Source organism: Periplaneta americana, chromosome 4 (assembly GCF_040183065.1).
Source record: "Periplaneta americana isolate PAMFEO1 chromosome 4, P.americana_PAMFEO1_priV1, whole genome shotgun sequence".
Lineage (NCBI taxonomy): Eukaryota > Metazoa > Arthropoda > Insecta > Blattodea > Blattidae > Periplaneta > Periplaneta americana.
Window position 1 is genome coordinate 25,189,916 of NC_091120.1, and position 22,165 is coordinate 25,212,080.

General features: G+C 33.4%; 2 protein-coding genes across 3 annotated transcripts in view; one reads left to right on the forward strand and one right to left on the reverse strand.

The window, feature by feature from the left end:
- The first annotated feature begins 4,087 nt into the window (after nt 1-4,087).
- The window catches only part of LOC138697622 (glutamate receptor ionotropic, kainate glr-3-like), a 68,417-nt gene continuing 50,339 nt past the window's right edge, over nt 4,088-22,165 (forward strand). Inside the window, exons 1-6 of one of the 2 annotated variants that reach the window (XM_069823024.1) lie at nt 4,088-4,251; nt 4,855-5,031; nt 8,953-9,161; nt 12,187-12,404; nt 13,849-14,108; nt 16,455-16,633. In XM_069823024.1, coding sequence (XP_069679125.1) covers nt 4,922-5,031; nt 8,953-9,161; nt 12,187-12,404; nt 13,849-14,108; nt 16,455-16,633 — 976 coding nt within the window. In that variant the 5' untranslated portion in view covers nt 4,088-4,251; nt 4,855-4,921. Of the gene's footprint in view, nt 4,252-4,577; nt 5,032-8,952; nt 9,162-12,186; nt 12,405-13,848; nt 14,109-16,454; nt 16,634-22,165 lie in introns of those variants that run through there. The other variant, XM_069823025.1, reaches the window with a different exon arrangement.
- LOC138697621 (modular serine protease-like) overlaps nt 18,727-22,165 on the reverse strand; it is a 48,542-nt gene continuing 45,103 nt past the window's right edge. Inside the window, exon 12 of the mRNA XM_069823023.1 lies at nt 18,727-22,070. Within this exon, the coding sequence (XP_069679124.1) occupies nt 21,883-22,070 (188 nt within the window). The 3' untranslated portion in view covers nt 18,727-21,882. The remainder of the gene's footprint in view (nt 22,071-22,165) is intronic.

Genomic DNA, 22,165 nt, shown 5'->3' on the forward strand with positions numbered 1-22,165 from the left:
CCTTTCCTCCGTCTCCTTACTTCATAGGCTGTCTGTCGCATGTAATCACTGCAGCTCGAGTTTTGGTCACCGCTGGACTAGACTAACCAAAGACGCACATGAACTTTTCTGTCATATCGACTTTGATACTGGGCTTGGCAAAGGTCACCAGCAGGCGCACGTGCGCTAATAGGGTATGGATGTTATGTTTTTTATTTAACGACGCTCGCAACTGCAGAGGTTATATCAGCGTCGCCGGATGTGCCGGAATTTTGTCCCGCAGGAGTTCTTTTACATGCCAGTAAATCTACTGACATGAGCCTGTCGCATTTAAGCACACTTAAATGCCATCGACCTGGCCCGGGATCGAACCCGCATCCTTGGGCATAGAAGGCCAGCGCTATACCAACTTGCCAACCAGGTCGACTAATAGGGTATGGATAACTTCAAGAGATTTCTTGTGCGATGATGTAAGTCGAAAGTGCGTATAATAAATAGTATAATAAATATTTTTCGAGATACAATACATACTATCTTCGTTACTTTTCATCCGGCCACCTCATATATAGTTCAATAATATTATTAACGCTTCAGAAGTTCTAAAAAAAAGAAAGAAAGAAAGAAAGAAAGAAAGAAAGAAAGAAAGAAAGAAAGAAAGAAAGAAAGAAAGAAAGAAAGAAAGAAAAAAGAAAAAAGAAACATAATTCATAGCAGAACGAGGCCAGCAGTTCGAGAATTTATTATAAAATGGTTGCACTGCTCTTTCACTACAACACACTGCACACCCAATATAAATCACTGGAGATTCACTATGTTTCTCTGCTTACTCACTATACTTGTAAAACCACAAAATAGTGTGCATAATATATTACTGTCTATTAGTAAAGTCCTTAAGCCTGTTTTAAATATATTTTTGGTTATTGGTAAAGCCTTTAGTAAGTCTGCAGGTAAAGCATTCCAGTTCCTGATAGTACGATTGAGAAAAGAAAACTTTCCAGTGTCCGTCCTCTGTCTTCTTTCCCTCAATTTATGAGTGGTCGTTCCTTGAAGACCAATTTGGCGCCGCAACCTATTCTTTATTTCTCTCCAGGCAGCTCACCTCTGACTTCACTGTTATTTAGTTTTCATCTCTAGTAACATATGCTTAACATCTTTTTACGTTACCAATAATAATGTAAATTGAAATGTCAATAGAGGGGTCAGCTCTGCCCACAAAAACATTTTCTTATGTCTCCGTGGCGATCACAAAGAAGTATGTGTACGATATTCATATTCTTACACAATATTCAATAACAGAGAATGAATATCTTTACTTTTCTGAAAGGCTTCATGCATCTTCCTGTTTCAATTTTCAGGCTTCAGAAAGTAATAAACTCTCCAGAAGTCGATGGCTGCTTCTGCCAAATCCTGCAACTGATAATGACTTCTCCTCCTTAGCCGGAGTACACATACCTTTTGACTGCGAGTTTATTGTGACACAACGTGCGGGTGCCAACGTTCATCTGACTGAGGTTTACAGAGTATCCGAAGCAACGTCTTTAAGAAGTGAACACTATGGGACCTGGAGTAGAGTTACTGGATTGCGTGGGATACCTCACAAACGGCTGTATTGCAGAAGAGACAACTTGGAAGGACTTAATCTTCTTGGAGTCACGTCTAATGTAGGTTAATAGTAACTTAGGTCTATTTGTAAAAAAATAATGAACCTTTATCCGATAACGAATACGAGAAACACCAACATTAGCTAGCCATCTAGTACCGACAAGCTCCCCTGTCACCATTGTCATGTTCAGCGTTGTGGAGTAACGGTTAACATGTCTGACGTGAAACGATCGGGTCCTGGTTCAAATTCTGGTTGGGACAAGTTACTTGGTTAAGATTTTTTCCGGGGTTTTCCCCTAATCCATTATGAGCAAATGCGGGGTAACTTTCGGCGCTGGGACTCATTTCGCTGACATCATTATCATTTCACTCAGATGCTAGGTAATCAGCGCAGTTGATAAAGCGTCGTAAAATAAACCAATTTAAAAAATTACCATTGCCATGAGATTTCTCCATATGAGTTAGAGACTTAGATTATTTAATTTATCCTAAATATAACTAAATTATGCCTAACATTATTGACATCCTCTGCCTTAAATGTTCTCTCTTCTTTATTTAGCATTATAATTTTATACGTTGACGCATCATTTTCAGGTCTGAAAGGAACAGCCTCAGACTCTTATTTGAAATTATGGTTATGATGATAATTTTATTATTAGACTACGATGATGATTATGATTATTATTATTATTATTATTATTATTATTATTATTACTATTATTATGAAGATAATGAGTGTTGTTATGATTATTATGAAGGTAATGATTGTTACGACTACGACTATTACGGACGTGAATTATTATAATAATTATGGAGATTATTATTATTATTATTATTATTATTATTATTATTATTATTACTATTATTATTATGAAGATAATGAGTGTTATTATGATTATTATGAAGGTAATGATTGTTACGACTACGACTATTATGGACGTGAATTATTATAATAATTATGGAGATTATTATTATTATTATTATTATTATTATTATTATTATTATTATAAAGAAAATGGTTATGATTATGATAAAAAAAGAAGAGGATCATTCATTCATTCGCATTCTCCAGTCTTTCTTATTTTCTGCCTTCCTCTTTGTCTCCAAGAAGAGGATAAATAATAACAATAAATTACCTCGAAAATAAAAATGATCCAGTGAAATCGTAGCTTAGATGAAAATTTTTGACGAAGAAATCAAGATTCGGACTCCATAGATTATAAAAATGTTTGTAGTACACGAAGCAACTTTTAGACAATAATTTTTCTCGATCTATTTCAATTTTTACTTCAGTTCCAACCCAGCACAGCATTGCTCTATTATTATCATATCACGATCGTTTTAGAATAGACTCTGTAATTTGAAAAGTATATTATATTATAATTAATATGATTGCACCCGCAGTGAACATCAACAGTATGGACGTAGTTCCAATTGCGAGAGGAGATCTTCCATTTTGCAGTGTATAAGTTTCTGCGTTGTATTAATAATGCATTTGAAGTTAGAAGCATTTAATTTCTTGTGATAGTAAATTGATCTTATTAGACATGATAAATGAAATGAGAAAAGTCACGAAATTTATGCATTAGTTAACTATTTATTATGCAGCAATTAATATTATATAGCAAGCTTACTCGTGTATTCTAATTGAAATAAGATTTGGTAAAATTGACCTCTATTGTTAGGGCCTATAACTTTTCTCAGACTTCTTGCTATAATAAATTTAAATGGTGTTTATACGTGCATTGTTCTTAACTTCGTTCATGATGTATTTCTCTCTATTCTTTATCAATTTAATATGCTTAACTTACTTAAAATATTACGTACGTAATGTAAAGTTACTCACAAGTAATTATACAATTTACTGGATATCGATATGTTTTATAACTGTTTTCATTCTCGATTAGGCCTACATAAATAATATCGGAAATAAATTACTTATTTTTTCATTGTTGATTTGGAACAACTGTTCATAGAGTTCATCAACTTTGGTCTACCCGGGAAAAGACAAAAAAGTGAAATCGATTGGAGGATTTTTTGGAGCTTTGTGGTCTCTGCTAGAAGAACGCATAAATTTCACGTAAGTTTTTCATTTTTTGCACTCAAGAAACAAAATTAGTCAAGCAGTACAGTAACAGAAAACAAGAATTTTCACAATATATGGAACTTTCTGTTAAGAATTTGTGCATTCAAAGATATTATCCCTGATCACATATATCTGTGTGTATGCGTGTGCAAGCTTGCGTGCGTGCGTGTGTGTATGAGAGATTAAAGATATTATTTTGAGTCTTTCTGAGGGTTCCTGTTGCATGCGACCGAGGATGATTGCGTCTAAGGGAGAGTGTTGTGAGTGAGAGTGTATGTGTGTGCGTGTGGGAACACGGGTAATGTGTGTGAATATGGGTTTGTGAATGAATGAGAGTACATTTTTATGTGTCTATAAGTGAGATTTGTATTGTGCGTGAGTGTGGACATATTTGTGAGTGAGTGTATGAGTGTGCGTAAAAGAAAATTGAGATGTGTTTGTGTGAGTGAGGATGTAAATAAGAGAATGTTTGTATGTGGATGTTTGTGTCTATATGCGTGTGAGTGAGGTTATGTTGTGTGAAAACGTAGTTTGTTTGTACGTGAGTGTGTTCATATAGCCTACGTGGATAATAGTGTGTTTGCGTAAGTGACACATTTGTGTGTGTTTTTCTTTTTTGTTTTTTCTGTGAGTGAAGTGAATGTGTGAGTTCAAAACACAACATTTATTAATCTAGATCTATTACCACGTAATTTCCCAGATATCTGAACAGAAATTTGATTACACTTCATTTCTACGTAAAACACACCGACTTTTAAGTTAGTTTTCATGCAAGACGTTTTACGACATTCATTACAGTACTGAAATCATATCATTATTTGGAAATGAGACCACTCTGCCGAACACAAGCTATATATTTACTTAAACTGAATTAGTAATCTCCCAAAGATATTCTACATTTGAAGTATAACAAATTGTGGCTAGTATCATTCGTTTTGAAATAAAGAAAGAAAGAAATGTGTTAGTTCTACATAAATCACTCTGTATAAAAGAATATAGTAAAGTGTAAACACTCAACAATATGCACGTTAGTGCACTCTTTCTTTCGTTATATTGAGATCCTGGAAGAAACTTACTGAGTTACTCAATGTTTTCTGTCATGTCACTTTCGTGTATCATAATTAATTAACAAATAAGTTATTTTCCTTATTGTCTGCTTTCATTTTTGACACACTATACTCTTACAGTACCACGTTCTCCACACCAGAAGATGATGCTTGGGGCTCTTTGGAGAGTAATGGTTCATGGAATGGAATGATTGGCATGCTACAACGGAGCCAGGCACAAGTTGCTGTGACCATGTTCTCTATGACACTGCAGCGAAAAGATGTGGTAGACTTCACGGTTCCCATAACTTTAATGAGGTAAGATAAAACCATACATATTGCCACAGTGTCATAGTACACCTATTTGTTGCGCTTGACGTACTGGTACGTACACACGACGTGCGTGAGAGACTAATATTTTTGGTGCTGGATTTTGTCCATTTGCTTTCATGTATCCCAGGCAGAAAGTTGAGTATTATACTTTTTTTTTTTTTTTTTTTTTTTTTTTTTTTAAAAGATGGGACATGACAGTTAAGCGGCCGAGCTTGGAACTACAGTGCTATGTTGCCAATATGGACTACCATCACAGTCTAGTACATATTAGACTGTGCTACCAGCGAATAGGGATTATAAAGAATGGACACTGAGCGAATTTTCCTGTGTTTTGTTTCTCTGTGCGCCAGCGTATAGTTCCACTTTCAAGCGCTAGAGGTTAGTGTAATCGAGCATACGCTAAGATAATAACTGAGAATAGAGTTGAGACACAGGATCCAAACATCGCCTACCTTATTGCATAATCCAGTAACGCTTTGCTTCAAATAAATTCAAGTTAACAGCTTTTCCTTATTTCTCAGTGACAAACTAGTTGTAATAATAATATTTTATATTTCAGATATCATAAATTATATTATAAAATAATATAATACATTATAATATTAAGTATCGAATTCGTTTAATATTTATATATAATATAATATAGGTATATGGTTTTACTTCTCGTAAGAGTTTTGTTTTTCCATTTTCAGTGCTATCAAATCATTACATATTTTAATTGTTGTTGGGGTCAACGTCTCAACTCTCATTATAAAGGAACTCTAGAGTCTAGACATTACAGTTAATGACGGATTTATTATTTTATGGATCCAATTTATTTTATTTGAGTACATAATGTGCCTAGATGTATTAATTATATGTGTTACGTTGCTTACGAGATTATACAAGCTGGCGCATAGAGCTTGAAAAACGAGTCTGAAGTGGTTCCCTCGTAATGCCAATTCCGCCGCTCGGAGCGCTGTTCTGCCCTATATATTCATAGCAGAACACTTAAAAGACATTGACATTTGGGACATTTAAAGGACTCACCATTGCTTATTAAATGCTTCGTACAATATTTTATGGACAATAGACGTAATTTGCAAACTTCTACTCCTCAATTATATTACAATAAAAGGCTGTCATTCTTGATATTAAAACATATTACATATAAACTGAGGGACTGTCTGCTCTGTACTTCAGTTCATACACCAAACATTTCCGGAAATAAATTAACTTGACATCTTACATATACGCACTATAGCCTACCCTTTTCACCTAATATTATTAATATTGTTATTAAATAAGATATTGCAACTAATTAAGGTACTGCATTATCTTTAATTTCCTTGAATTCATAATTACGCATTTGCAAGAAGGCCTAACTTTTCCCTCTCTTTTTAAAAAAAATACGGACGTCACAATAACTGAGAAGTATAATTATTGCGCGATTTTTTCTTGCAGTGGTGAAAACATTTCTATAGGCCTACTGATTAATCTATTGAGCATAGTAATAGTAAACGCTGTAGTATTTTAGTGCGTGTACGCCTACTTAGCTCTTGTAAAACGAAATTTTCACTTTCACTTTCAACGGAACACTCACTTATATTCAGTTCTTGTAATCTTGCAGTAAATTATCCATTTGTGATCATCTTTCCAATATAACCTCTCATTGAAACGACCACTTAAAATCATGAGCTAGAATTTATTATTTTAAAAACATTTCCACGCACATACTATTATAATTGTTATGAACCACAATACAAAAGACAACACTGTGAAATTGGATTAATTTACCACGATCAACATCAATACCGGTAGTATAAAATCACATATAGGCCTAGGCTATATTCTTTCATTACTTTATGGTATTAATTAGAAGAACAAACTTCAAATAACACTGTAATATGCTTGGCATATTTATAATATTCGTACTCAATCAGTAATGCACAATTAATCGAACTATTTTCACGATGCACAATGCTTTGTAATGGTACCATTCATCATTTCATGGGGCAGAGAGGCGAACCTAGCGGCAGAAATTGTCATGACTCACAGAGACCTACTCTCGATCGTGCTATGCGCCAGCTTGTGTAATCCCGTAAGCAACGATGTGTTATATTTCCGCTGTGTCGACTGCTAGCTGGTGTGATGTCAGCGCCAACTCAAGGGAGAAAGCAGAATCTCACGCTTTAGCTGGCTTGAAGGTCATTGAAATCAGTCCGGCTACATCAAAGGTACCGACGCGAAGTGTCCATTCTTTATAATCCCTATTCGCTGGTGCTACCATGCTGCCAGTTGATGGAAGCTAGTAATTGACGTTAAGAGAACGATAAGTTTGGCAACTCAACCCTTGTTACCATAGCAACAGGCCTACCACGCTATGTGACATTCAGTTGTTTTTGCGATCGCAACGCTCTTGTCATGTCCCATCTTTCAAAAAAGAAGTATAGTACATGTTTCCATCTTCTGAATTCCTGTAGATATGGTAATGCTTGTCAGTTGTTGCACAAAAAGCAATGACAATATGGATAAATGGTCTGTCTGTGCAGATGTTCTGAAAAAGCCTTAATCGCTGTGTAGCCTGAAGACAGATGTAGCTTATGGTCTATTAATAGTACCTATTGTAAGGTGATTTGCTGGCTTGGGAACAATTGGATAGAGTTACGCAATAATAGACCAAGCGCCAAAACCTGTTTCGAGATATTGGCCATTCAAATAAATTTGTTTTTCTTTTTTTAAAAAACATTTTATTCAAGAAGTATTATAACATTCATACTATTACAAAAAAAAAATAGTACAAATAATATCAAAAAAAGGCTAACTGATTTTTAATAAGAGATCAGCAGTTGAATTAATATTTTAAAGCAAAATAAATAAATGAATTCTATGCAATAAACGAAATTTTGCTTATAAAGAGCAGCAAAATGCAGATATCGCATTCTTGATTTTTTCCGAGTTAAATTAGCCTGCCATCAACAGATCTGTGCAAATATCTTCTTCTTCTTCTTCTTTTTCAAATTGTCCGTTGGTCTATTATTGCTAAACTCCGTCCAATTTCTAATGTCTTCTGTCATTATTGAAAATTAATGTGCATTGTATTTCTTTTTAACATGTTTCTTAATTAGTAGCTCAGCAGAACTATGTGGTATTATATTTTGCGAGGAATCTATCGGCAATTAAAACATACCAAATTAACTTGGCGACTGCTGTTACATTTAACTAGTACCCTAATATAGAATAACTAGTAAAGTTGTAACAGATTAAGAGAATAACGCATTATTATTATTATTATTATTATTATTATTATTATTATTATTATTATTATTATTATTATTATTATTTTCCATTATTTTAATAATTATTCCATTGTATTTTTACTGTAATTTATGTCACTGCTAACGTTTTTGTTATATTGTCTTTGTGCTGAACTGTAATTGACCATTAAATATAAGTAAATAAATAAATAAGTAATTATTATTGTTGTTGTTATTGTTGTTGTTGTTATTATTATTATTATTATTATTATTGTTATTATTATTACTATTATTATTTTCTTTTATTCAGCATGCTCCATTGCAGTAATGCAGTACTATATGCATTTGTTGCTAACATACTCTTTACATTCTATGTCTAAACTTGAATACTATAACATTCACTAGGTAGGCGTAATGCTAATTTGTAACGTGAGAAATGCTTTCACTATTTACAATATTTACGCTGACATAATTAAGTCCTTGAATTGCTTACAGTTTTCTAACAATATGTGTGAACTTGAATAATAATGCTAATAATAATAATTGTAACGTGAGTAGTGCTTTCACTTGTATTATTGTCATTTTTTGTTATTGTTATTATTGTTATTATTATTATTATTATTATTATTATTATTATTATTATTATTATTATTATTATTATTATTATTAGGTACGCAATGTACATTCAAGAAAAGACGTTAATGAAGCCAAATTGGATGAGTTTCTTCGCTCCATTCGGCCAAATGCTGTGGATAACAATCATCATAACAATTGCTACCATGGTCGCATTTCTTGCAGCTATGGGTCACTGGCTTGGCACAAGTAGTATTGGCCACATGGATTCATTGTTCATCGTTTTTACAGTGTTCACTCAACAAGGTAACTTCACTTTTTTTAAATCAATGTAATTCGTAAGTTTCCCACAATTATAGTGTCATATCAGAGAAATATTTTCGTATAAAGTAAAGCATACGTATTTTTGTATAGCAACATGTTATAAAAATGTTACCGGTACGATATAACAAACTCTTAGCAACATCAGTCTAACAAAAAAAAAAAAAAAAGAAACGGGTACCAGTAAGCTTCCTGTTTGTGTTTTTTCATTAATTGGCAAATTATTTTGAAGAAAATAGCTTATTGTGTCAAACGCAGTTTGGTTTTCGTAAAGATAGAACAACAGTTGATGCTATTTTATCACTGCTGGAATCAGCATACAATGGTTTTCAAAATAAAATGTACTCTGAGGTCACGTTATTCGACCTTACAAAAGCTTTTGATTGCGTTTCATATGAAATTTTAAGACTTAAGCTACATTACTATGGTATAAATGGAAGGAAGTTGGATCTCCTCTCATCATACATGTCTGGTAGAAAACAAATATTAAAAATTCAAGGAGTGAGGTCTTTTGAAGGAGAGGTACAACATAATGACCCACAGGGTTCCATCTTAAGATCTTTCTTATTCCTAATTATTAGAAATGATTTAAGTTAGGCTATAACATTATGGCTAAATCAACATTATATGCAGATAACACTTCTTTCATAATATATTCGATTAGTGCAGTAGAACTGCGTCAACTAACCTCAAATACAGTTGTGGAAGCAGTAGAATGGTTCAAAGTAAATAAGTTAATTTTAAACGAGGAGAAGACTCAAGAATTAATTTTGACATTGAGAAACGAAAAAGGGTCTGAAGAAAAGGCAGTAAAATTACTTGGTATCCATCTTGATGCAAAACTAACCTAGGATTGCCACATCGAATATATCTCTCGAAGACTGCCCAGAGACCTGTACTGTACCTCATAAGATTAATTAGAGACAAAATACCTGGCCAGTACCTGAGAAGCGTTTATTTTCCTTTTTTCATAGCATAGTAAAGTATGGAATCCTGGTATGGGAAAACAGTAATACTGAATGAACTATAATACCCGTAATAAAGAAAAACTAGAATTCTTATTCATGTTAAATAGAATAATAATTTTTATACTGTAGTTCTAGATGTAAAACTTTAATGAAATCACAAAATTTGAGAATAACAGCAACATTACAGAGAAACACATAGTTACCAGGCATGGCCACCAAATAACAAAAGACACTGAAGTGTTGTATCACAGTATAATCACAGTCTAGTATAATTATACAGTCACGAAGCTTGAGTTGTTGAAAGTACTAGGAACAATAGACTGTGATAGTACAATTTTGTATTGTCTGTGATGAGGCGATAGTAGCGAACCTAGTGGTTATCAACTGTCTATGGTAACTGTATATACTAGACTGTGATATAATATACTTGCTAGCTAACGAGAAAGACTTTCCAATAAATAGTATAGACCTACTGTATCTTTCAAACAGTAAAGTAACCATCATATTTCATGAAGAATGCACCCAGTATGATTTTTGCACGCACATATTCAATACTGTCAATAGATATTATGAACATCGGCTTTCGGATTCAAAGAATTACAGAACAGGACATTCACACGGGGAAGAAGATGATCTGAAAAGCGTAAAGTTACCCCTTTTGGATAGGAAGTAAATAATTGTGATCTACATTTTCCACTGAATAAATTACCGCATTTTAAGTAGAGATTTGTTATTTTTTTGGAATGCACAACATTATTACAGAAACAATTTCCTGATATTGCTGCTTTATCATTATTATTCTCTTGTTATCATTTGTTCTTATCTTCATTCACAGTAATGCTGGCTATTGTTATTATAGTGATTTAAGTCTCTTTTTTTTCAGTGTAATAAATAAGTAATAACAAAGTGGTTCAACTTAAATTGTTGTTGTTGTTGTTGTTGTTGTTGTTGTTGTTGTTGTTGTTGTTGTTTTCTAATGCCAGGTGTTTGACAATAAAGTCATTTGACCTCTTGCACTCCAATATTTTTCAAAGATATTATCATGGTCAGCCACTGAAGCACAGATTTTGAGGTGTTCCGAATCCATTTCTTGGTTTGAGTTGCACAATGGGCAGTTAGGGGACTGATATATTCCAATTCTATGCAGGTGTTTGGCCAAACAATCATGGCCTGTTGCCAATCTAAATGCAGCTACAGACGATTTTCCTGGTAAATCGGGAATTAACTGTGGATTATGATGCAGAGAATTCCATTTTTTCCCTTGAAATTGTGTTCTCAAATTTTGTTTGTTGAAGTCTAAGTATGTAGATTTAATAAATCCTTTCACAGAGTAATACGTAGATTCAGTAACAGGTCTATAAGTAGCAGTGCTGCCCTTCTTTGCTAAAGCATCCGCATTCTTGTTTCCCAGGATTCCACAACGGGATGGTATCCATTGGAATACAATTATTCTTTTATTGAGTTATATTAATTGAGAGAGCATTTTAGTTATTTCTGCTGTTTGAGCTGAAGGTATGTGTTTAGAGACTATTGATAGAATAGCTGCTTTGGAGTCTGACAATATAACTGCATTCTTAAATTTATTGATGTGAAATAGAAGATTCCTGAGACTTTCACTTATTGCAACGATTTCTCCATCAAAACTTGTTGTTCCATATCCAAGAGATCTATAAAGTGAGAAGAAACAGCACGTAACACCTGCACCGGCACCTTGTTCTCTGGAGATCAAGGATCCGTCAGTGTATAAATGAAGCCAGTTTTGTGGAGGGTACCTAATATTAATTGTCTCTAAAGACAATTGTTTCATTATTTCAGTGCTTACTTCTGATTTCAGTATTTCTTCTGTTAAATTTAGATTATATTCTATATTTAATAAAGTTAAAGGGTTTGGTTTAATTTGCAAGTTTTCTTTTAAATTCGGGATATTGATTTTCTGTTTTAATTCTTGAACCATGGATATGAAACTTTTTAAATTGTATGCCTATATTTCTCGTGATGTATTTTAATGGATGTAGTGAAATGTATTTTATATTGACTTTCAGCTCCTCATCCGCCTCTAAAGCCACTTTCCGGTAGTGTGGCAATTCTAACAGCACAACTAACTGTATTGGTGCTGATGGCAGCCTACTCTGGAACACTAATATCATTCCTTACTGTGAGGAAAATTTTCATGCCATTTACAGACCTTGCTGGTTTTCTGAAAGATGGCTCTTACCAGCTAGGTGTAATAGAGAAGACTTCGGAATATGATTATTTTGCTGTAAGTGTAACATCTTGATATAACAGTAATCTAGTTTCATAGAAAGATCATTAAATAATTCTAAGTGAGCCATACTACTATCTAAAGAAATGTTTCCTTTCTTGTCGATATAAAATTATGTATATGTATTTGTCTTTAAGCAATATACCTTTTGGTGGGGCGGCACTTCACATTATTAGTACACAGTGCCATCTCCCCATTTTACACGCCTCTCGTACAAGTCATTTAGGATATTACTTATTTTTAATTTATTATTGCAATTCTTCCACTAGTCTTTTTTTGTCTGTCATCAATTCTTCCACTAGTTTACTCCTAACCCTAAATATTAATATGGTAAAGAAGTTGAAAATTTAATAAGTAAAATATTATATTGAGATACATGGAATATAATATATACAAACTTATCTATTAATTTCGATAATTAAAATAGTCGTTAAAGAGAATATTACCGAATGTCTAGTAATTTAATTTAGTTAGACAATTACCAGGGCCGGGTATTTATGGAGATCGCAAATATCATGACATAATAGTTATACAATAGATTTTTACTAACCTTTACGAATTAAGTGATTCTGATTAATAATAATATGCTGATAAAACAATCGCGACAAATCACGAAATAGAGTTCTAATAGCGGAAAGTGAACACATTCGCCAATTATTACTATTGCGTCGTTTTATAGCGAATTTCATATTCTGAGTTTTTTATCTGATTTTTTTTTTTTTCACTTGAATTTGTTATATATCCAAATAGGCTACATTACATGGTATTCTAAGTGTTCTGATTATATTAGTGAACTTAAAAGACTGAGAATTCAACATTCCACTAATAATTTTGAAAGTGTTAATATGAGGACTGCAAGTTTTTTTTTCTTCGATTTTAATGAATGTGTGTTTAAATAAATATAGTCTCAATCTAACAAATATTGTCTATGGATCATACCGCACCGGAATCCAACGAACCTTTAATGTCAATTATTCGGCAAGTAATATTCATTTTGAGTTAATACTCCAATTTCAAAAAATTGTATTTTCCAATATTTCCATTAATATCAACCAAGAGTACAAATCATTCTCCAACACCAATATTAAACAACACAAATGATAAAATTAATCTCCATAAATACCTGCCCCTGACAATTACATTTCAAAACTAGACCTACTTCAAGTAATACACAGTTAGCCATATGAAGTATGAAACTAAAAAAATGTATATCACTCTAAGCGACTTTTAGTGACTTTCAATACAGTACAGTGAATGAAGAAACCTGGTAAATGGAACAGCTTTAATCGATTTCATGACATGATAATTATCATGGAACTAAATCAGATTTCGGAAAAAAACTCTTGCTAATGATGTTTCTTTTTATCTTATTAACATACATGTGCATGCTTTATGTACACAAAGAGTAGTTTCAGTATTTGTATACTATTGTCTGTTGCAGAATAACACTGATGAGACAATGCATAAGATATATGAGCGATTGATGAAACCAAATGCTGAAAATATTGTTCGATCAGAATTGGATGGTCTCCATAGAGTCTGTAGTGCTAGATATGCGTTCCTCTCATCAACCTACTTTATGATAGAACCACTGAAGCAAAGAAATTGCAGTATTATTGCTGTGCCCATTGGTACGTTTCAAGTACCTGTTGCTATCATTATGAATAAAGCCAGTCCTTATCGAGAGTTACTCGATCACAAGTGAGTAGATTTATAGGCTATAAGCTCTATTAAAAAGTGTTTTTTTTTATAGACTAACTGTCAGTTATATTTGCCTTAAGGGTATATGTACGTAAACGACCACAAATATTATCAGAAAATGCAGGCTCAAAATTTCTAAAATTTTATAAGACAATAAACTCTCAATTGGACAAAAATTGCAAGGTACACAACAAGACTTATTAGAACTTAAATATCTGATAAAAGTGTAAAAAAAAAGGTTGCTAATAATATTTTTCAAACAGTTTTATCAGAGTATGAAAAAAAACAAAACAAAACAAAAAAATCTGCAGTTACATCATTTGGTAACCATAACATTGTTATGGGCTCTCTAATATCTTTAATATTTTTCCTGCATGTAATAAACACTTATTTCTGAAAAGTAGACTACTCTCAGACATGTAGAGTTGTTTATTTTAATACAATTTTTTTATTTGTCCTATATAAAATATATTAAAATTTACATAATATTTTGTCAAATAATTTTTCTATTATCAACGAAATGGGCATTATTGTAGTCTGCCTTTTGCATAAATACATGTTAAATCAGTGTACAAATTTTCAGAATTCTATCTGTAATGGTTGTGGAGTTATGAAACAATATGTGTGAAAATTTTCAAATTTTGGAAAATTTAATTTAAAGTAAAAAGTGAATTCTAAAAAATCTTATTTATAAACTTTTTATACTCTCATCAGATATTTTAATTCTAATAAATCTTGTACCTTGTAATTTTTGTCCAATTATGAGTTCATTTCCTTATAAAATTTTAGAAATTTAGAGCCTGCATTTTCTGATAATATTTGTGATCGTTCACGTACATATACCCTTAAGAGTTCTTCTTTCTGTCTGATTCAGAGTATTTGTCATCAATTTAAATGAAGTGGGAGAGTATCTAGTTTTGATTTAAAGAGGTGGAAGGAAGACAACCTGGAGAATAAAAGTAGTGGGGATACCGTCCAGGCGCTTCTTCTGGCTAGCTCTACTGCAATTCGCTTTCAAATCTTATTAGGAGTCAATATATTCCATTAGAAAATCTTGCCAATACGATTACACTTTGTCAGTACGAAAGTTATAAAAATGATCATATTCACTTTCGACAATTCTATATTTTATGTAAACCATTTTGAATCTTGCGTACACTACTTTTAACTCTTGAATATAAGTAATTGATTAACTAGCGAACTTACTCGTGTTAATTATGTAAGTCTGTGCGGCTTACAGCTGTTTCGGTGCTTCATCACACCATCCTCAGAGCCTACTAGATCTCAGCGTCATCTTGAACTTCTCTGCCTGTTGTGTGGGTGCGTTTGATTGTTTTCAACACTTTTCAACAGGCAGAGAAGTTCGAGATGACGCCGAGATCTAGTAGGCTCTGAGGATGGTGTGATGAAGCACTGGAACAGCTGTAAGCCGCACAGACTTACATAATTAACACGAGTAAGTCCGCTAGTTAATCAATTACCTTTATGTAAACTGTTAACATTAAGTAACACCTGATTAAGAAAAAATAGCCTTTAATAAAATTCAGCAGACATAGATTAGTACATTATGCAACGAGCCTATAATGATAGTAATTAAGAAGCGAATATTGATGTTTATGAAATGAGCGCAAGCGAGTTTCATAATTTTCATACGAGCTTCTTAATTACCATTATAGGCGAGTTTCATACGACTTTTTATGCTCGACCATATTTCTAACTTGAAATTATTCATTTTATTTGTATCTAACTGACCCTGAGCAAGACCTCGTAAATTGTGAGATGTGCGCAGACGCGAAAGTATTTATTTTTTCCGAGGAACAGATGTCCACATTGACCTTGATAGCCTATAAGAACCTACAGAGTAAACTAAATATTAACTTTGATATAACATTGAAATTAAATTAGACATTGAAAAACGAGATGAAAAATTGAATTTATTTGAATATTATTTACAATTAACGCTAATTATTATAGTAACAGAAAATAACCTTCTGCGACAGTATTGGATTTCCAGCTTCCGTGACTTTTCGCTAATTCTCTTTCGATTGCATATCCCAGAATAATCGATACTTGCGGTTTTATGACGGTACAAAGCTGACTTGTCATTGGCTGAGGTTTTATAACAGTACAAAGCTGATTTGTCATTGGCTGAACACCTGTACTTTAATGAGTAGGTGTACTTTAATGACATGCATTAAAGGACTGCTACCAGGTGTATAATTACTACATTTCGGCATGGTCGAGCATAAAAATTATTATAATTTTGTGGAAACTAAAATAGTTCAAGTTACTGAAGCATAATTAACGTGTAAATTTTAGAAAATCAAACTTTTTATTGTGTTCTAGCTTGCAAATCATGCGGAGAGTTGGTATTCTGAAACGCTTGCAGCTCGCATTGTCACCTAAATCGACCAGTCCAGCGAGTGAGTCGGCTATTGATGTCCACTTGGGACATGTCATGCCACTCTTTTTCATGTTAATCAGTGGACTCATCACTGCTGTAATCGTATTTTGCGTGGAACAAGGTATTACAATGGCGAAGACAATACGTAAAAAAAAAGCAGGTGCCTGCAGTCTTCTTTAATAGAGTTATCTAATTCATTTCTTACCATCTTCTTTTACTGGACAGCTACTATAGTTTCTAGTTAAAACGAAGAAATGTGCATGATTAGAAATACCTACGTATAATGTCTTTATTTTAATTTTCATTTCAAAATTGCTAAAGATAATAATAATGCTTCATAAACGTTATAAATAGTACATTTTTCAGCACTACTTTAAAGAACTGTAGTATTTTTTTAATTTTTCAGAAATGAGATATTATTGTTGTTGTTATCTAATGCCGGGCTTTGGCAACGAAGCCATTAACGTTCTTGCTCTCTAATATTTCTCTGTGGTGGATCCATCAGGTAGAACTTCACAGGTTTGTAGATGATCTTCAGTCATTTCTTCTTCTTTGTTGCATAGAGGGCAATTTGGATTTGTGTAAATTCCTATTTTATTCAAGTGTTTGGCCAAATAATCGTGTTCTGTAAGCAGTCTGAATTTTGCTACTGCAGATTTACGTGGGATTTCTGGAATAATTTCTGGTTTTTTATTAAAATGCTCTATTTTTTTATCTTTGGCTTTGATACATAGTGCTTGGTTTTGCTTGATTTTATATTTATTTTTAATTAGTCTTTTGATGGCTGCAAAAGGTAGGCTTGTATTTGTATTCTGAATTAAATTGGATCCTTTTTTGGCAAAAAAAAGTCAGCAGTTTCATTTCCAGCAATTCCGCAATGTGCAGGTATCCATTGCAATTGAATTCTTTTCTGTAGTTTTTGAAGTTGTTGGATCATTTTGTGACATTCTTTAATTTGGATTGACATCATTTTATATGAATTTATTGCATATAATGCTGCTTTAGAATCAGAGAGAATGACAGGATCAGGAATTACGTGTGCGTTATTCTCACTTCATCAACCAGCAGGACATCATACAATAAATTTTGATGCGGAAATAATGGCTATTCATATATCACTCCAACACCTACTATACAAAATAGATAAATTTCGAAATGAGATATTGTTTAAATCAGTGATCGCCAAAAGCTGTGTCGCGACACTTGCCCCTGCCTCCACTCAAGCGTAACAATGGCATCATATCCCCACCCTCTGTTTACAGCCTTCACTTCGATATAAGTAAAGACATTTATCAGCAGCGGATGTACGCATGTAATGTTACAAGTGTGTAGGATAATATGTTTCGATGTCTTTTCGAAAACGTAATAAGTAAAAACTTAATTTTAAGGAGCATGGGAGGAAAAGTATTTATTTTGTGCAGATGGCAAAAATATGATATACTTAATTTGTTGTAAAATTTTAAATGAAGTATAAAAAAGAACAAAGTACGTTGTCATTATTTTTCTTGTTATGAAGACTACCACGCCCTTACCTGTAACTTGAATATTTCATTAAAAAACGAACAATAAAGAGTATCAGCTTCTGTATCTTAATCGGTGTAAAATACTTCCACGTTTTTTTTCGACGTATCTAGTGTAATTTGAATATTTCATTAATAAATTAATAATTTGAATATTTCATTAATAAATATGTCTTAATTGGAGTAAAATACTTCGACGTTTTCTTGAAGTATTTGGTGTAATTTACAATTTCGTGACCAGCCTGGTACGCTTTTCTAATTTCAAATATCTGCTGATGTAAGGTACACGTTCTTTTTATGGTAAATAAGAAAATAAATTTATTTTATTTTATTAATAATACAAAAATAATGAATAGGAGGATAAAAAAATTAATATGGAAAAAAGTGTGTATAGTTAATAATTATAAGAATATTATATTGCTTTCGTTTTTTGGTCACAGTCCATCTCTGCACTGTTATTCACTGCATTCCCTGAGGAGATACCCACTCCACCCCTCTCCCTGCGATAATAGTGTGCGGGTTGCATTTCTATTACGTCACAATTTCGTGGTGTTTGCAACCACTAGTTTAAATTGTTGGAAAATTATATCATAAAAGTAGTGAACCCCTTTAGCCAAAAACCCCATCATTACTTTCTCCCTCATTTAAATCAAGTATTAAATGAAGATAGTAAAGGAGATGCTACAAGCATATAAAAGCTTCCATGTCTTTATTTCAGAAATTTATGTAGTAAGAAATTACAGATATTACATGATGAACAATATATTCACTTCATTTCCACATTTAAAATAGAGCCTTACTTATTTTTATTTCATAATATCACACATGTGCTTTCTTATTGTTTATATATGTGTGTATTTTTCTTGTGCATTGTGCTTTGTGCGTGTTTACATGTGTGCAAGTGCATGCGTGTGTGCGTGCGTGCATATGCAATCACAGACTATTTTCAAGGAAATATCTTAAATATTGATATTTTTCCAATACTGTTGCGTATTTCATACAAATACAATTTGTAAGATAGTACGTATCTCCCACGGAAATATGCACCTTTCGCAACAAAATATTTCGTCTCCAAATTATGTAAACCTAAGAATATCCTCTATTAATTTCAGTAAGAATGCAATTGAAGTATTAGAAGCAGTGGCGGCTCCTGCGTATTTCTTAAGAGTAGGAAAGAAGGTAACAGGACGAAATGACACCTTCTTGAATGAAACATGCTACAAATTATTGCTGTATAGCAATAATCTGTTCTTGTAAACTGAGTTTCCTAAATTTTCCAAAATGTTTTCACTTCCATTCATTGTTAAATAATTGCACAAATTAACATTTACACGGAAATTCACCTCGCAGCATTTTTCGAGTACACTACAGCATCACACGTGTTGGAAGAGACTATAGCTCAGTAGCGGCCGGTGATCGAAATCCTCGGTGAGGCCAGATGCAACCAGTTTAAGTGCCTCCGAGAGGAAATGTTTGTTTATGATATTAATTATTATTGTTATTATATTATTAATATCATTATTACTGTATTATTATTATTATTATTATTATTATTATTATTATTACTATTATTAGTGTATTCTTATTACTATCAATGAAAAATAATAATTTCACTCGCCAAATAAGCTGTTATGCTGTGAGTTTCAGTGATTGTTTCAGTGTGATGAAGCATCCCATATTATGTGTTGAAATTCCCCTGTCTTTCTTTTCTTTTTATTTTTTTCCTTTGACAGCAACAAACAAGGCCAAGAGAAGTTTATTTTGCATCACATTACCACATAACCATTTATGTTATCCATACCAGGATGCAATAGAAACTCGCGTTTTAAGATTATGTGTCAGAAAAATTATCAGCGATGTCGTAGGTATCTCGGTAGTCTCTCTCTTTATTTAAAACTTCCTTTCTTTCATTATTATTTCTTCTCGAAAAAGGACACTTTAACAATGAATTAACTGCACCAGCATTATTTCTCTCATTTGTTTCTGTTTATATTTTCCCAAAATACATTGGCCCAGATTCACTACTGTACTACGAAATACAATAGTAGAACACCCTCGCTTATGTCATAAACTGAGACATAAGGGGAGAGAATCGAGTGGGTCTCTGCCTGCCAAAGAGCTGGAATTTTGTTATTTATGGCCCAGTTAGGAAGACAAGTCACCACTGCTATTCCCACCCCACTCTACCCTTGAGGCCGGCCCATGGATGGGAGGAGTGAAACCTGACCAGGCCAGCCGAATTGTGCCTCAGCTACAACGTTTTAGGGGTAAACTCAAAGCCCGCGAAAGGACATGAAATTCATTAAACCAGACCCGGCACGAACGATTCTGGCCTCAGGAACAAATTTTACTGCAAAACAGGTCTATATACATCACAAGCCAGACCCGGCACTAGCGATCCCGGCCTCAGGAACAAATTTTACAGCAAAACAGGTCTATATACATCAAAGTTTTCAAATGCTTCTACAGCGATATATGCTTCATTCATATACAGTAATTAATACATTATATAAAACACAAAATTTGATTTCAGTTAAGCCAAGTGACTGAGGCCCGGCCTCACTTGCCTCAGTCAATCAGCCGCCACTGCTATAGCTACTAACACGTAATCGGAACCGCAGAAATGGGAATGGGAAATAATCTGAGGAAAGCGAGAACACTGCACCCACCCACGTGGTCTGTGTTGCCACATGTACATCTTAAAAGTTCAGTATCATAGGCTTTTGAAGAATATCAGTTCTTGTAAAGTCATACTACCATTATTGTTCAAAGTTGCCGGTGGCCAATTAATTTTTTATGGTAAAAAATAATTTGTAGTTTGGAGTACTACTTTCAATTTCAAATATATTTGTACAAAACTGACAACTTGGCTGTTGCCCTGTCTAGTACACAATGAATGGAAGTGAATTTCAGGGGCCAAAAAGATCTGCGATACTAACGTAGAACTACTTCCTCTTTGTTTTATATAAACCCGAACTTTCAAATATCCTTGAAAGTTTCAAACCATGAATAGTAGCTTATATAAAGTGCAATGAATAATATTTTTGATTTATAATTTAAAAAAGAAGTTTATATGGTATCTTTCATAGCATTGCGTTAAAACTGTTTTTATTGTGCCTCCTCCAAGATGTGTTAGTCTGGTTGAATGCAAGATTGTTAGATGGCAGCGGTAGCGAGTTTGCTGCACGACCAGTCGGTTTCTATTTCCCGTCCATGCTCTGATTCAGAGGAGGATCTCCTCCCTCTCCGTTCATTTACTCGCTTTAAAACTCTACTTCTTTCTCTGGCCGCTAGTGCGCTGTTGTCTATGTGTGTTAACTGCAGTACAGGAGGAATGGATTGACTTTCCTCCACACAAACAATCTTGCATCTTTCTCACAGTTTTCTAGCAGTACATGAGCGCGCATCGTTTAAAACTCGACCAACCGAGGTTTTCTTATAGCTGTGAACTTAGAAATTATCGAATCTTCCTTGAATTTCAAGGCACATATTTTATTTGGTATTTACTTTCAAAAGAAGAAAAATGTGAGGAGGACGTTCCTCCCTTCCCTACCCCGAGGAACCGCCACTGATTTGAAGACAGGTAATTTATTAATTATATTTAATTTAATTTTGAAGTTTCACAAAAGCATCATATATTCTTTTAGTTACCATGTTAACATATTATTACGATTGAATTTGTCTTACACCTTCAAGAACAGTGTTCATCTTAGGTGCCTATGTATTTTATATAATAAATTTGTTATACATAAACCTCATTCAGGTGAGTAAAATGTATATTCTTGCTTACTGGTACTGTACAACCATGCTCACACAACCGGTGTCTTCAGAAAGATGCATATTATGAAAGTTACCTCATGTTCAATTCCATCCACGTGAGAAAATCTGACACTCTTGTAAATGCCGTGTATTGGTCAGTAAAACATTTTGCACTTCCTTCTGGTTCCAGTCCAACACTTACAATTCCCCGCAAGTAAAATTTCTTGTCCCGTTCAAATGCTAGACCGCCTCCGCTGTCCCCTGGACACACACTTGTCCCTGCACGATAGAAAATAGACAATATAGCCTACTGAAGATTTTAAAAGAACTGCAATAAATTTCGAAGTGGTTAAATAATTATATAATGCTTTTCT